Genomic DNA, 17810 nt, shown 5'->3' with positions numbered 1-17810 from the left:
TGGAAAATATCCTCTTTCTGTTTGAGTTTCTCATATAAGTGGTTTTTGGTCTGTGAGTCTCAGACTTCTGTCTGGGGATCTCCTCTGTGGTTTTTACAGGCTACTAATCAGATCACAAAAGGCAAGAAGGCATATGCATTGCCTTACTGTGAAAATAATATGAGTTACTGTTTGTTGGTTTTAAATTCTAGTGGTAATAGCCTCTGTGTTTTTTTCCCAGTATTTTGTAAAACTGTTAAGCATATTTCTACTCAATAATGCACAGACGTGTTCACTTCTCTCTAACAGAAACATTTTTGCCAAATAAAGAAACTGTTTTTTAGTCACTCTTAGAGTATAGTCACTCTTAGAGTATAATCTTAACATAATACTAAAAAGGAAAAAAAAAAAAAAAGTTGAAATTTGATGTTGCAAGATATCAGTACCTTCTGAAATCTCATTTTCCTGGAGTGACTGACTTAAGTCACTTCACAAACTGTGTGGACAGGATTGTACTGTTTTAAATGCAGTATCTATTTTAGTCATATGCAGAAGTACTGCTGTTCCCAACAGCTGAGAAAGGGCAATATTGAAGGTACTAGTTTCTTCAGTACAGTAGTTTCTCCTCTTATGGCTGTATGATGAGGCTTTGTTATGTGTGTGATCCTTGCTCTAAAGGCATAACTAGTAGAATCTTACTGTATGTGTCACACTTACAGGTCAGTATGTATCTCTCCAGGTTGTGTTGGCAGAAATTTGTCTGATATGACTCTAAGAAACCTGCTTTAGCAGCAGTGTTGGACTTGATGATCCCCAGAGGTCCCTTCCAACCCCTGTAATTCTGTGACTCTGTGATCTTTGTGGGTCCCTTTCAAACTGGGATCCTGTGTTCAATTCTGTGTCTGCAGTCATGAGCAGTACCATCCAGAGTGTGTAATCCTCCTGCAAGAGACACACAAGACTCTCCTGCGGTGCTGTCCTAATTATAGATGTTACCTGTTTAGTACCTACAAACAAAATGAAATTTCTTATTTTCTTTTGTCATACAACAACAGAAGACCAAAAGGTTGGAGAGGTGCTGTCGCCATTCTGATAGCAACAAGCTGAGATGCAATTAAGGGAAGTGATACAAAACCATGGAAATATTCCCTGAAGATTTTGGTGACTGAAAAAAAAAAAAAAAAAGTAATTGCATTTGAGGATGTAGACAAGATTGTTAAGAGAATATAGTCTAGTCTAGTTGGAACATGGATGTTACTGGAAACAGGAAAGTATTACCAGGCAAATAATTTTGTAACTCATCCAGTGTTTCAGCATGTTTGAGTTTTTCTTATTGTGGGTGTTACTGTTCTTATTGTGTGCTGTGTAGTATTGCCATTTGATGTTGTAGATGACATCTAGTCAGTTGTTGAAGAGGTTGGGTCCAGGTCCAGACCATAGTTGCATTGAATATACTGACAGACAAAACTATTCAGCCTGTATGTTACCTTGGTATATCCTGTGTCAATTAGGGATTTGATTAACGTGACTGCATTTGGCTCAGCATCACACAGTATGGAAAAAACCTTATTTTGCACATGCAGGGGATGGAAGGATCTTGTCCTTGGAGTTCTTTAGAATATTTTATGTGAATTTAGGATTGTTATTTCACACATGTATCACTTAATCTGTGTTAATAACTTTAAGTCTTGAAATGGAATAAGCAAATAAGTGATAGAAAGAGTTGCATAGCCAGAAAATAAGTTTTGAGAGCTGCAGAGAAAATTTTTTAGTTACTAACAGAATACCTGGAGGCCTTATACATTGTAAACTGTGAGGGTTTCTGTAAATGCAAACTCTCAGCTATATAGATATTCATGTAGTGTAATGCACACAAACACTTGTGTGACAAGAAATGTTGATGGTTTTTCTATGATCATATATTCTCTACATATGGTTGAATTTCATACTGTATACAGAAATTTGATAGAATGCTGTTATTTCTCTGTTTTTCAATTCCTTGGCACAACATAGGTAACTGCTTTAGTTTTTGCTTTACTGATGAAGAATTGAATATATGAGTTTCTTTTGCTTCTATTATCCCTAAAGGGCCCTGATTGTATGTAGCTGCGTATAGATGAAAGCGTCTCTTTCTGTGTAATATATTGAAAAATTTTAGGGACATGGACTCTGTGGTCTGGCACTCGTGTAGGTTGTTTAGATTACATCTTTCGGCAGAGTTCTGTTTCCCAAGTAGTTAAAATGTTAACATTTATTTGTCTGTATCCAATACCCTGTATTTCCTCCTTACATTCTACTATCATAGACCACAGTGTATAGAAATGCAGCATGTTTCATAGAATATTATTTAGACCTCCACATTTTATGGTTGGTCTCTTGCTAAATGGTATGTTAGAATTCTCTGCTCTTTGGTCTTTTACCAACCAGGAGAACTTCTTATTCTCCACATGGGTAATTTTCATCATCTTAATCACAGATTGAAGACAGAATATTCTATTTTTATATGTGCTATTTCTATTTCTGCATTTTAGATTTCTACCAGTTGAGTTAATGTCATTGTCAGAGGGAAAAAGAAGAGCTATGGGAATGCTTATTGAATTTCTACAAGTATCATACCTTTATATATGTATAGAATATAATTCCGTATATATATCCACTTTTTAAAATTTCAGATGAAAATTTACAATCTTCCTTTTTATGACTAATAATTGTAGAGGACATTCTAAATTAATATACTCTTCTATACATTTATTAAATGTAGTGAAATGTTTTCAACTAATACACATAGTAGACAAAATTAAAGAAGTAGAAAGTTCAGACTTCACTGTTTTTTTCTTGCAAATTTATGTGGTACCGGTGTTGACTAGTGTGAATTTATTTATTTTTTCATAGATTATGTCAATTGAGTATCTGAAATATCTTCATTGTAAAGTAGAAATAGAAAGATTGAAATGTAGTGCATTTAGTGCAAAGTTGCTGACTGGCCTGAATTTTCCAACCTAGCTGTCAGGTACTATGTTGCATTTTCTTATTGTTGCTTTCTTGACATTGCTTACATTGGGCAAATGTTTTTTTTTTTTTTAACTTTTAATAACTTTTTTTTTTTTTTTTAGTGGCTACTCTTGACTGAATATTAAGTGTTTAATGAAATATCAGTGATATCAATTAAACCTATCAGGAGCATCATGAGACATAGAAAATATACAAATTTATAAGCTCTGTAGAGAGCTTCTGATAAGACACTAGAAGTTGTAAAACTTAGTTAAACTGAATCAGTCCTTCTTTTTTAAATGCCAAATGGCATCACAGGCATCAACTGGTCAAAGTTATTTTGGTGTACAGTAATAGCAGAAGAATTGAAAAGTTAACTAGAGGGTATGCTAGAAATGACTTGTGGTGTACATGTGTTTCTAAAACTACAGTTAAACATGGATCTGAATCGTATATACTTAACAAACTTTTCAACCCCTGCTGTCAAGTACACATAGTGATTAATGTAACAAAAAGGGTTGCATAAAACTACTTGGATGTAACCCTTCCTTTTGTAAACAAAGTACTTTGTTTGCCCTGAACTGAACATAATCTTGTAGCTAATGAAGCAAAAAAACAAACAAACAAACAAAAAAAACACAAAAAAACTTGTCTTGCTTCTATTTCAATTCTATTTCCATCAGTAGCAGTTGTGTAGGAAAGAGTGTATGAGTGCAAATACATAAATATATTTCTACTGTATATCCTGACAACCTGCAGCAAGCTAATGGAGCTCCTGATTTTTACATTTTGTTTTGGTCTTTAATAGTCCTTGATAGACTTTTCTTGCAGTTTTTGAACATTTTTTTATCCCTCAATACAAGTAATTTTTGGCATCCACAACATCCCTTGGAAAGGAGTTCCAATCTTGAGTTGTGTTTGTGATGAGGAAATATATTCTATTGTTTATTTTGAATAAGCTGCCTCATCATTTATTTGGTGCCCTAAGTTATGAGAGACTAGTATTCCTTCCTTACTCAATCTGTGATTACTACCTTGTGTGATGTTTCTGTGGTGTTTCTCTTTGGGGATGAAAGCCCTATTTTTTTTAGTTACTCATATAGTTATTCCATCATAGGTTTAATCTGGCACAGAACCATGATTTTAGGTCATGAACCGCTTTTGTGGACAGTGGGGATTGGCCACCTCAATTCATTTTAGAATCTGACTTGAAATCAGTTTTCAGGCTGTTGAGACTAAGTATGGTTTTGAAATACGACACAAACTCCAAAGTCATTTGTCCAAGGGCAACATTTTCTGAAGTACTTGGTTTTTTTTCTTCAGAGATATAAATGCTATGTGAGTTTTGAATGCTTTTTTTGGTTACCTATGACTTCAAACAGAACAATATAACACTTAGATCAATTTGTTGTAGTATTAAATGTTTAAAAATAAACAAAATATTGCTGCATTTCTGAATAATAAAAGTTATTATCATTTTCCATCAGTGCACTTAAATATAGCAGGTGGTAAGGGTCACAAATTGGATTTCAGGAAAGAGAGCCTTAAGCTTGTAAATAAGAAAAATGATAGTGAAAGATGTAGGATTTGTTTGAAGTGAAAGCTAAGCTTTAGTATTCCATTAGCTATTGATACAGTGGTGAGTAAATGGCAAAAAATAAAATGTTTAGCCTCTGCACAGGAAAAACATCACGTTTTAGATATATAAGCCTGTGAAAGAAGTATATGGGCATGTAAGGGTAGACTCAGATCCATAAGAAGCATCTGCCCTCTGTATGCTGAATTTGTCCATGGGCCTATAGCTACTGCCAAGTTAACCATGCTAAAAGAAAGAAGAAAAGAAAAAGAAATGAGACATCAAAACCAATCTAGAGCAAGTGCAGAGAGTAGCTTCTTAGATGCTTAAGGAACAAATGTTTTATCTTTCAAAGGAATCAAAAAGAATGTGACTTATTTAATCTATTGACCTAGAAAAGGAATGTCTGTAAAATCTATATTGCAGCAAAAGATTGCCTGATTTTGCATTTCAGCTGCAATTGCAGAAGCTGGAGAATGAGGGCAGAGCTGGAAGCCTAACAGCTGGGATGAGAAATTCAGGCAAATGCAGGGGGAGGAATGTTCTTGCTTAAGGTGAAAATTATGTGGTGGAAACACAACTCATATCAAGCAATGTTTTCTAAGCACTCTATCTGGTGCTTATATAATGTAATAAACTGGCAGTTTTATAAATATTCTGTGTAGAGCTCATTCACAATCACCAGTCTGTTTTCTGTTGCCAGTATATCTGACAGAAGTTGACTGTTATTGCCTATGAAGTAATTTGCTTAGTTGAATAATAGACTGCACATCTCTTTGGCACAAGATAAGCATTTAAAAATGGGAGTGTCAATGCGACTGACAGGGTTCTATTCATAATAGCTCAACGTGAATACATTTATCTTTTCCTCATCAATAAATTTTGCTCAGAGATAATACTACATCAAACAAATTCAACTCTGAGCTGTGGTAAAAGCATTTCTTAGTTCAGGATTAGTTTGGTTTTGTCACCTATAGTTTTGCAAGGTGTATTTAAAATGCAATCTTTCATACTGTTTATTTGAACTATTTTAAATCATTTATATTGTGCAGTGCTGTGGCTTCACGCACTGTAACAGTCACAAGCGTATTCTCCATGCTAAACCTTTAGATGAAAAATGTAGACTTTAATAATCTTTCTGTTAGACCATGTACTTTTGAGATATAATGTTTAAAAAACATGGCTGTGTTTTTTGATTTGCTAGATGTCCTTCGTTGCACTCTTTAAATAAATGAAAGGCGAAGATGAGTTTTCCCATTAGCAAACAGTATGACAGAATAATATGTGGTGTAATGATGTGGAAAAGTAGCCAATATAAATCGTCAGGCTGTTGTTATCTGATAGGGGCATCACATGACTGCATCAGATTTATGTTCCAGAAGAGATTCGTTAGGATTTTTACAAATTTTTCTATTGTTTATATAGTATTTTTTTGAGAGGGGGCATCGGTGCTTTTTTGTTTCCATCAACTTCAGTGTTACATGATGTAAGCTAAGCTCAGCCCTCCTTAATCTGTGCATGCAAATTCTAAGCATGTTTTGTAGCTTTATTTATCCAGGAACACTATACAAATCTGATGTAAACAGAGAAATTGGGTATTTACAAGAAATGTTTATTAAGAGAAAACTAATTAACGGTATGATGCCCAATAGTAAAATAAAACATAGCAGGACCTTCACAAAAATAAAAACAGAGAAATTATATCCAATCATTTCCTTTTCAAGTGTTCGGTTTCTGCATTCTGTCTGATATATATTTGCCCCACTGTGATGTACTGAATTCCCTCTTTTTAGAATCCTCTAGTATTACTTATGATTGGATGGCACGTGATAATTATACCTCTCATGAATTGCTCTTTTTGTTACAGAGACAGAAATCTGTTGAGTCCTTCAAATTCCCAAAATTGGTTGAAAGTATCTCTTGAAAAATGCTAAAAATCCAAAATCGTTTCTGTCCTCTCCTCATGTCTTGTTTCTATTCCACTTAAGTCTTGCTCTATAGGGAGCTCTTTAGGGAGCCTACAGAGAGGAGGGGAATCAATTAAATGAGGAGGTTGGTGATCCTCCATGTGGCAGGGGGGTTGGAGTTTCATGATCCTGGAGGTCCCTTCCAACCCTGGCCATTCTGTGATTCTGTGATTCTATAATAGTCCTTTGGTAAGCAGGTATCAGCTGGTAGAATTGTTGTAAAACTCTTAGATTTTTTTGTAAGCATGGCTTTCTTGTGAAAGTTGATATGCAAGATAGCTGAAGGTTTGGGTCCTCCTGGAGTGTCTGAATCTCTCCTTGTTTCAGTATGGAACTTGTCTCCTTATCCTTACAGGTTAATTTTTTGTTCTGAGCTAGATATAAAGAACATATAAATATTCTCTTGAGAGGGAAATTTCATAAACAAACAAACAAACAAACAAATAAAAAAATGCCTCTTGAGAGGGAATCAGTACACAGATAAAATTTCAGAATAAAATTTGCTGCAGTTCTGGATTATGGAGTCACATAATGAACTAATTTTTCTACCAAAGACTCCATGAAAACATGCTTCACAGACTCTCAGTGTTCTGCCGTAGAAGTTGACAGATGTAGATCTGTCTGAATGTAGCCAGTCATTCCACAGAGTCCACTCTCTTGTGTGGGACTCTCTTCAGGGGACTGGAGCACGTCCCCTATGAAGACAGGCTGAGGGAGCTGGGCTTGTTCAGCCTGGAGAAAAGAAGGCTGCAGGGTGACCTCATTGCAGCCTTTCAGTACCTAAACGGAGCCTACAGAGGGGAGGCGAATCAACTCTTTGAAAGGGTAGATAACTGCAGGACGAGGGGAAATGGTTTTAAGTTGAGGGAGGGGAGATTTAGGTTGGATGTCAGGGGGAAATTCTTTACAGAGAGAGTGGTGAGGTGCTGGAACAGGCTGCCCAGAGAGGTTGTGGATGCCCCGTCCCTGCAGGTGTTCAAGGCCAGATTGGATGGGGCCCTGGGCAGCCTGGTCTAGCATTAAATGGGGAGGTTGGTGGCCCTGCATGTAGCAGGGGGGTTGGAGATCCATGATCCTTGAGGTTCCTTCCAACCCTGGCCATTCTCTGATTCTGTGATTCTGTGTGTGGATACAGGTTGAGACCTTGCTTTCTGGAGTGATCCAACAGAATTAGCAGTAATAGCACTTATCCTGGAGTCTTCTAAGTCCTATGAACAAATTTAGCATCTACAATTCTTAGACTGAGCATTCATATGAGATAAACATATGATAACTGTATATGAGATGAGTCCTGTTGTCTGGACTCTGAAGTTACTTTCTCCATAGAAATCAAATCACTTTCTGGGCTGCAGTTTAAGTTCCAAGAATTAAATATCTCCAGTGAATTTTAGCGTGGATCTTTGAATGTAGAGATGACAGATTCTGTATGCAGTGTGTAGAAGTAAATGAATGACGAATTCTGTGTGCAGTGTTGAGAAGTAAATGAATGATACTGCTTTACTTTCCATCAGAATTCTAAACATGACTTCATTTATATGCTATGTACATAACTTGATTTACTATTTCATTAAGGTTTTGGCATTGACAACAGGACATCTTTACCACAGATCAATTCTTTTCCGTTGGATAGTACACTTTTCAATATCTCCATACATGCAGCAATCCGTCATGGAAAATGGAAGTTACTAACTGGATACCCAGGTAACAAGTAACTCATTCTTGTACATAATGTTGTATCTCCCCCCATCCCAAACAGTTTTATTCTGTTTAATATATTACCATTTCTTTTACTTATTCTGCTAGCTTTTCAGGACTTTGGTCAAATGTACAAATCTAGAAGGGGCATTCTAAAATCCAATCTCATATTCTTTCATTTTGCAATTAAGTTTTACGCAGTTGACCTTTCAGCACTGGAAAAACCATCAAGAAGAAAGTCCATGAAATTCTTTGATTTGAAATTCAGCGACATGCAAGTTTTTGAATCTCAATGGTGCGGGGATTTTTTTATACAAATATAACTGATGTATATTTGGAATAGAGAGATTCTGGTGCTGGTTAGCAATGCAGCTACAGTCACTAGCCAGTGATTTATCAGGGGGACCTGGAGATTTCCTCGTTTACAGTATAACTCTGCCTCTCCACTGCTGTTCCATATCTGAGAATTAACGCTCTGTTCCTGTTTCTGTAGGCTGCGGTCATTGGTTCCCTCCACCATCTTTGTTCACTGAGTCACAGATTCAGTCATATGATCCACCAACGAAGAGACTTTGGTTGTTTGATATTGTACATGATCCTGAAGAGAAACATGAGTTGTCTGAAAAACATCCTCATGTGGTGAAAAAGCTGCTTTCACGTCTTCAGTACTATTATAAACGTTCAGTGCCTGTGTTCTATCCTGATGAGGATCCCCAGTGTGATCCAGCAGCAACTGGGGTCTGGGGTCCTTGGGCATAGTGCACAGCACTGTATCCTGTAAAACATACCTGCAGTAGTGTTTGATTTATGGACTTCAGAATCCTAGTCACATCTGTCTTACCTTGTTGCACTGTTGCTAATTGTGAACTCATTCTCTGCTCATTCTTTAAGAGAACTTTTAAAATATGGAATCTTACTTCAATCCTTTCCACTTTCTCCTTCCCAGTTATTGTTTGTAAAATATTGATAAAATTATAAATCTGTTGTTCGAGTATTCTTTTTTAACATTATGCCCTTAAAGTAGAAAGTAAAATGTTGCCTCCTTCTCTGGAAGGGATTACTTTTGTTAAAAAGCTGCAGTGAGTCATGGCAGCAGAAATTTTCAGAATTCTCCTGTGGAATAAACAGATGTTTTTGTTTCATGTTTACTCAGGAGACAAATTCTATTGAAAGCTGTTACATTACCCATTAAAAATAAATTAATAAATGCATCAGTTGACATTACAATCTTTGCCTTTAACTTACACCTCTATCTAGAAAAGACAAAAGAAAGAATTCTGAGAGTAAGAAAAAAACCCTCAACCTCTTTTATAGTACAGCAAAATCATGAATTCCTGTCCATTGTTAACATGTCAAACGGGGGTAGAGAGAAGTGTTCAGCTAGAGGGCAGAGCTGGCAGGCAGAAAGGCCTTGACAGGCTGAAGGAAAAGCTGAACCAAAAAAGTTAGAAAGTATAGCACTTGAGGTGGAGTAACCCCATGCAGGTTTTCTTGGCTCTGAGTAGACGGAAAGCATTTTCGTGAAAAAGAACCTGGATGTTCTACTGGACAATAAACTGAAGAGGAGTTGCCACATTCTTGGTCAAGAATACCAATCACTTGTTTGTCTATGTGGGCATGAATGTATCCAGCACGTGAAGAGAAGTGTTTATTCTTCTCTGCTCAGCAGGGTGTTTTGGGTTTCCCTGTGCATGGAATATAGTGCCATACTACAGGGCCAGGAATATGATCATTTGGAGGAGAACAAATAAGGAGGGATTAAAGAAGTGGGTTACCTTAGACTGAAGAAGAAAGAAAGGGGAGACTTCTATCTTTAACTGCCTAATATGAGGGCATAGAGAAGATGAAGGATATGGAAACTTCCATCAGAGATGTACAAAGATAAAAAACCAACAGAGAGATCTACTTCAATACAAGAAAAAAAAAACAAAAAACAAAAAACAAACCAACACTGAGAAGGTAATCAGATTGGAGCTATGAGGCATTGGTATCCCCATCCTCAGATATGTTCAAACTTGGGTTGAAGGAGACCATGGACAATGTTATCGAACTCTGATGAGTTGAGTCTAACTTGAAGTTGGGCTTACTTCTGTGGGGAAAAAACAGATAATTTCCAAAGGGCCTTTCTGCATGCATTATTCAATCATTCTACAATTTAAAAAGCCTCACTCTTACTTCCTGCCATTGTGATGAGTAACCCTACTCAAATTTTACTTCTTTATTATTGTAGAAAACACTGTTTTCATCTTGAAGTGGACTCTGAGCTATGAAGAAACCAGACCAACTAACATTTCTCAGTTACTCATCAAATTGATGCGAAATCAACCTACCAGCTCTCTTAATGTATCAAGTCTCTGGAGTCTGGCCAGAATTCTGGTATTGCTTCTCACTGTCCCTAGCCAAGTTCTCAAGCTGCAAAACTTCAGCTGTCACCCTATCAAAAAAGTAAGGATCTAATGGCCTATTTTCAGGGTCTAGGACAAAGTCCAGTAAGTTTTGCAGACATTTTTGCCATTTTCCCTCAGGAAGCGTGCTAATTATTGGCAAACATATTCACAAAGGATGAGAATTAACAGAATTCGCACATTTTTTAAATAAGAAGATAAGCCAGTGAAAAGGTAAAATTTAGGAAAACTCGATGTATGTGAAAATAAACAGTCTTAAATCTTTTGCTCCTTTTGCACCTAAAAGCAGAAATGAAGCCAAAGCTCTCCAAAAGGCTGTTTATCAGTACAGCTTTTTTTCCCCAGTCTTATGTCCTTGTCACTTTTATTCATTTATGTCAGTATTTTTTCTATTTTGTGTAGAATCGTAGATGGTTGGAAAAGACCTCTAAGATCACCTAGTCCAACCATCAGCCCATCGCCACCATGCCTACTAAGCCATGTCCTGAGTGTCACATCTCCACATTCCTTGATGACTTCCAGGGGTGGTGATTCCACCACCTGCCTTGGAAGCATATTCCAATGTCTCACCACTCTTTCTGAGAAGAATTTTTTCTTAGTATCCAACTTGAACCTCTCCTGATGCAACTTGAGACCATTACCTCTGTCCTGTCACTGCCTGGGAGAAGAGGCTGACTGCCAACTTGCCACAGCCTCCTTTCTAAGAGTTTTGTAGAGAGCAATAAGGTCTTCCCTGATCTTCTTCCTCTCCAGACAATTACAATTGCTCCCCATAAGACTTGTACTCCAGATCCTTCACAGCTTTGCTGCCCTTGTTTGGACACACTCCAATGTCTCAGTATCTGTCTTTGTTTCTCTTCAACCTTGAAGCTGGGGAAAGAGGAAGACTAGTTAAGGAGAAAATAATTATTCTACGCTGGGGAAACTGTATTCCCTGAGATTTTACTGGATAGTTTGTGGAACCCTGTGTCAAAACAAGGTTCAGTGTCCGTTTCCATTCACCTATCCTTGGCTGACAGCAAATGGTTACAGGAGAGTATAAACAGGGCAAACACATGTGTTCAGTTCTCCAAATTGTCTCTGAGTTTAAAGTATGACTCACAGCCTCAGAGATTTAACTTTCTTGCATTTAGTCGCCTTCAATGATATTTTACTTTTTATGAGGTTATTCAGCTTTTCCTAAAATCCTTGTAAACTGTTGGTATTCATACAGTCCTCTTCCACATTTCTACAGCTTAACTACATGCTGAGGAAGCATTTCTGTTTGTTTATAGCCTACTTTCAGGTAATTTAATTTGCACTTTGTAAAATACATATGCAGAATCTCTTATATACCACTTTTACCAACTTTCATATTAATCAGTATCTGTAAAATATATTAAAAAATAATTATTTTATGAAGATGTGATCTCCAAACTGGCATGTGACCATATCTCCTCCCGTTTTCTAAAGCCCATTTAAATGCTTCACACACAGCAGCATTGAATTTTTGAGCTTTTGAAGATTGTTTGTGATAACTGAGACTCAAATTCTTATTTGCTGTCCACAGCAAGGAATGGAAAACATTACCAACAAAACCTAAGTCATAGCGGCTTGACAAATCTTCCATCTTACAGCCTTAAAAATATTTTATTGCACTTCCCTTTCCTCACTGTAAGGATATATTTATTTTACCCCAATTCCATTATTTACCCCTGTTTATAACTTAGATGTTATTACTGCAATTCTAACTTTCTTTATCTAATTTTCTGTAATATATATTTAATAAAATATGGAATATGAGATTAGGAATATGGGAATATGGGGAACATCAATACAGCAACTTTGCAAGTTACTGCTTCTTTACTTTATGCATTATTGATGCAGCTTGGCCTTCAAATGACTTTTTGAAATGAATCATCCAAATTAGAGGTTCTATCAATTTAGTCCTCTATTCCTTATTCATTCAAAACATGTGGTTAATTTATTCTTTCTACCAAATTTCAGATGGAGAAATTGACAACCATTCCCTTGTTTATAAGGCAAGACAAGTAGATCCAATGCTTTTATATTGCTGACACTTTTGAAAGAGTTGATTGGGTTTTTTAATGCATTTAGCACTGCATCTGCACTCATGGATACATAAGACTGGAAAGATTCTCAGTCAGTATCCACATATAACCTTTTAGTCTGTAAAGCAATTACATGATGTGGCTGTCACAATAAAAGGGACCGGACTTGGGGGTGGAGGGAGAGTAGAACTTCTGCCCTGCGTCCTTGTATGTCATTCAGCATCCTGCAATTACATTGCATGATTTTCAGTGCTGGCTTACCCAGAAGAGTGGAAACTTCGGTCAACAATGTTTTTAAAACAGATTCTGTTTTTATTACTGTGAAGCCCATTTTCATGGAAATGAAAGAAGCATGAGATAACTTGCAAAAGCTCAAGTAATTTGCATATTTGAGTCTCCCATCTATGTCAGCTCCTTGGCTAAAGCAACAACAAATATTAACTTCAGAGGTAAGTAGAGCTTTTGTATTATGTTTTCTTTTATCTGTGCCCTGCAATGTGCATTTTAGTACCTTGCTGCTAGGAGTTTGTCTGGCAGGAGGAGACTGTGGCCTATTACTGTCTTCTTTAAGTATTAAATTCACTCTCTATTTCCCTTTTTTTCTCACAAAGATATGATATATTTTGACATCCAAGGATTCATTATTTTCTCCAACAATTCATTGTATATTTAAATTCCTAATTATTTTACATGGGTGGTCCTGTGTAAAATATTTTAACTGAACTGAGTCAGTAAAAAAGACAAACAGCTGTTTGACACATCCAGATTCACATCAGAAAAGAGCCATGTACTCTACAATTATTTCAAACTGGGAAGTACAGAATCCTTTATATGTTTTGTGGAGACTCATATGATGTTCAAAAATGCATTTTGAACTCTAAAGAAAATTTGATTGCATTCTTTCTAATTTAAAATTCATTCTTAATGTAGCAAACACCGAGGATTTTGAAATTGAAAGTGTCCATTTGTGTATTGTAAAAATCATTTAAGCTTTGGAAATGTAATGTTTAGGAAGGAAGTACATTCTGCAAAAGGATGCACACAAAGAAGGAAATAATGATTTTATAAGCAAAATCTGGGCCAGTTCTTAAGCCTTAAATTCAGCCTAAAAATAATTTGTAAAGTTTTCTAAAGTTAGTATTTGGGGTCTTGAGTAAAACACTTATGTTTAATCCTTTTTATAATCTCTGAACAGTAGAACCCAGAATTTAAACCCTTGTGGTCTGGATGGATTTGAAGATCCCAAGGCTGTTCCTGTTGGCCTCTGGAAGTTTGTCTCTTTTGTCACAGTGGTTTAACAGTAGTAACACTAATAGGGATTTCCAAAGCTCTTGCATGTTTTCTTTAGAAAATTATAAATGAGCTTGAGGTTACATGGAGAATCCTATTATACCTGTGCCACCCTATTGCAGACTTAATGAGTCCTGGTGGAGGGAATGACAGTGACAGAACTATTGATACAGGATGTGCTATAGAGTCATGCACCCAAAGCATGTATTCTGTGTGTGTAGTCATGCTTGAAATCCCAGAGCCTGGGAAACCTGGATGAGAAATAGGAAAAACAGTCTGAATAATGAAAACTTGACAAAGAAAAATATATGATGTCATGCAGTATGTGGTGATCCAAAATCTATCCATGGGTTGTGGTTAGTCTAGGAAGACCAAGCCGTTTCCAGACTGTAGCTGGCAAGAGATAATTCTTTTCCATTTGGCAGCCCACTTGCAGGCATTTCAGGGTACAGGCAGCTGTGCCCTGAGGTCTCATAGCACTAACCATAGCTCTGACATGAGGGAGAGGTAGGCTGAGCCTTCGATCAGCATTCTTATCTTGTGAAGGAACCCTGAGACACTTCTTTCTGAAGCCTGTCCTTTTGACATCACTATTGCAGACATAACCTCAGTGGACCCCAGACTTTATTTCTCTACTAACCATGACACTAATGCTAGCTCTAGCTCTAAAATTTCATGTTATGCTTAACCTAAGACTCATGTTGTAGTTGAGATAGCAAAGATGCCAAAAAATAATTCTTTTTGGACTTTAGCCCATCTGCCAGCACCCTTCCACCCAACGTAAATGGGCAGCTACATTTTTAACTTGCTCCTAACCCTAAGATTTGCTGCTGTCCAGACTTGAAGGTTAACCTTAACTTCAGCCATGGGCTAAGCCTCAGCTCAAGACCCCAGGTCATGGCCAGGGGAAAAAGGTTCTCAGGCAAGCACTGTGAGAAGGAGACAAGCCTTCAGCTGCCCTCAGCAGCCCCCACCTCAACAGGATTCCTAGACATTGTCTTCTCATCCTAGAACTCCCTGGGGCATTACCCACACAGCTAGACTTGTTGAGTCTTCAGGATAAGGCTCAGTCCCTTGCTAGGCTAGTAACAGGGTCTGTTGAAAGTACCAAGCAGGGGCCATCTCCAGGATCCACTCTGGAGATCCAGCTCAGGAAATACGGACTTAAGTCTGGAAACAAGTCTATAACACAGGGCCTAAAGACAGCTCAGGATAGGACTGAAGGCCCAGTGCTAAGCTGCAATGGGGCTCTTGGCTCTAAGCTTAGAGGCTGAAAGTTCCCAGATGAGAATGCTCAGCATCAATAAATCCTCTTAACGCTCTTGGAACTATGACAGCTGTATCCCTAATCCTGCCTATAGCCATGAGATGAGCTTGGAGAATCCTTTCTACAATACAGTACAGTACAGTACAGTACAGTACAGTAGAACCCTTCCCTTGGCAGCCCATTGCAGCCCCACCCTAACTGCACCCCTAGGTTTTGTGTATCTCAGCTATAAATTAGCTGAGCTTTGTAATAGGAAAGTAGTGTTTTTCCTAAGAGAAGAAGAAAAAAAAAAACAAAAACCAACCACCAATTCTAAGGTTGGGAGAGATTTTTAAGCTTCAGATCTTTAAGTTTCAGATTTGGTTATTACCTGGGAAGATTCTGGTTAAATATATAGTGTAGAAAATTACCTGAGGACCAAAGCTGCTTTGAGTAGTCTGACTCCAGTGTTCTCAGGTTTGTTCTGGAGCTGTACGACATGCACATGAGCTCAGTTACAAAGGGCAGAACTGCTACAATGAGTAGTAAAAACATCTTGGCACAAGGCGAGTGCAGTGAGTCAGCCATCCAACCATGGATGTGCTCAGTGACGGCCCTTGTGATAATTACATACTATGGTTAGCTGAGGCACAGAGGATGATGCATTAAGTTCTTGTTGCGTTAGTGTTCTCTCCTGAGAGTGTTATTTTTCTGGGGTGGAGTGGAAAGAGATTGGAAAGGCTGGCGATATATCTGCTGCCAAGTTTCTAAAAAGTGACTATCAGTTGCCATCATCAAAGCAGCTACCGGATGTTTATCCCCTAATTCTAGCTAAACTCAGAAGCAACACAGGCAGCTATATTTTTCCTGCTGGACTATAGTTAGAAGAAGTATGGTCAGAATAACTAGATTTGGATCTAAGGAATGCAATGCTTATTTGGACGAGTCTTCAAAAGCCACAACAAGGTACTACACCAAAGCCACAGTTCTGTGCTGCCAGATTCTGTCACTGAAGATGGTGATAAAAATAAAGAACTCTGTTGAGCAGTTTGGGGCATAAAGCCTACAGAATGAATAGAAAACTTTAACCAGGACATCTGTGGCCTACCCAAATTATTTCATGGGATCTACATTTCTGCTTGGAACATCACTTGGTGGTGATCACTTGATAGCTGGCAGGCAGTGCTGGATCCTTTCTTCATTGTGTGCATTCTCACAGCACTCACATGACATAGGAGTTGCCATTTTTATTCACTTGTTCAGGGATATCTCAGACTTTACATTAGCCTTACATTTATCCTGCTTCACTAGCAAAATCAGTTTAATAGGCCTCTGAAAGATGTAAAAATGAACATTGAGAGCATTAAGTTAGAGCTTGTCTTCACTTCTAGCAGGACTTCATTCCAGTCTCAGCTTGACTCTGCCTAGCTTGATGTACAGAAAATACCTTTTTTTTTCTTCTTTTTTTCATTCTATGGATTCCAGTTACAGTGATTCTGTGACTACAAACTGTTCCTTGAAATTGCTCACCAGTGTGGGTTTATCCATGAAAGCACAGTTGCCGGAGGATCACCATTTTTTTCACTCTCCCTGTGTACTAGTGGTAATGGAAACCTTCTTAAAAGGTTGTGAAAATAGTGACTGCCATCCCGAGAAACACAAGCACTCTTGCCATGTTTGCCACTCTTGCCTTTATTGATGCACTGAATTTTCACTCTAGTTCCTGTCCCCTTTGCTTTGCTTTTGACTATTCCAATTTTTAAGTCATGCTTAACTGATAACGTACTGTCTTAAGTAGTCTCAAGGTGACTATTAGTCTACTGTAGTCACACACTTCCACCCCAGCAGTGATGTGCTATAGAAACCAAGAATTTCACCTGCCTTTTGGTTCTGTTTTGGCCTTTACAATGAAGAGAGCATAATCGTGATATATTAAACAAATGGACAAGTGCAGCATATACCTTAACATTAATTATTCTGCCTCTAGATAAAGCTCTAAGCCTAATGCAGTGAAGAAGCCTGAGTAAGGATTTACTGATAGTTTTCCCATAAATTCCACCTTGGAAAAAAATAAAAAGCAAACAGGTGAAATGCTACAACTTTTGGCTCTGTAAAAATAGGCACATTTCTAGTTCAAAGAAGACTTACAAAGTACAGTGACTGGATTTTGGAAAATGTAGGAGGGAATAGAGTGGGACAATTGCATTTCTGCTTTTATCTGAATATCTCTCTGAAATTCTGCTTAGTTACTTACAACAGCTTGCTAAGGACAACAGGATTTTCTGTAGTTACTTCTGCTTACAATGCATGAGGATCTAAAGGACATTGCTTTATGTGGAAAACTTCTGAGAACCCTGCCTTTTTCTCTGTTTACCTTAAAATAAAGAAAATAAGCCCATGGTATAGTAAATACATGTCTTAATGTAATCTTTAATTATTTTTCTGTTTCTAGAAAATGAATTTTCCTACAAATTGAAGATTTTCAATAAGAATTTTAATTCTATTTATAGTAAAGGAGAAAAAGGAGTAAAATTGCAAGAATCCATCTTGTTTGACTTTTTGGCAATGAAGACTGAATGTAGTGCTAGGAAGGAAGTCTATTTATTAACC

The 17810-nt window shown here is 37.4% G+C and overlaps 1 protein-coding gene across 1 annotated transcript in view; it reads left to right on the top strand.

The window, feature by feature from the left end:
• The window catches only part of ARSB (arylsulfatase B), a 65067-nt gene extending 55645 nt beyond the window's left edge, over positions 1-9422 (top strand). The window contains exons 7-8 of the mRNA XM_031610155.2: positions 8086-8214; positions 8702-9422. Of these exons, the coding sequence (XP_031466015.2) occupies positions 8086-8214; positions 8702-8967 (395 nt within the window). The 3' untranslated portion in view covers positions 8968-9422. The remainder of the gene's footprint in view (positions 1-8085; positions 8215-8701) is intronic.
• Positions 9423-17810: the final 8388 nt, after the last annotated feature.

Source organism: Phasianus colchicus, chromosome Z (assembly GCF_987193195.1).
Source record: "Phasianus colchicus chromosome Z, bPhaCol1.hap1.1, whole genome shotgun sequence".
NCBI lineage: Eukaryota > Metazoa > Chordata > Aves > Galliformes > Phasianidae > Phasianus > Phasianus colchicus.
This window is presented reverse-complemented; position numbering and strand designations above follow the sequence as displayed.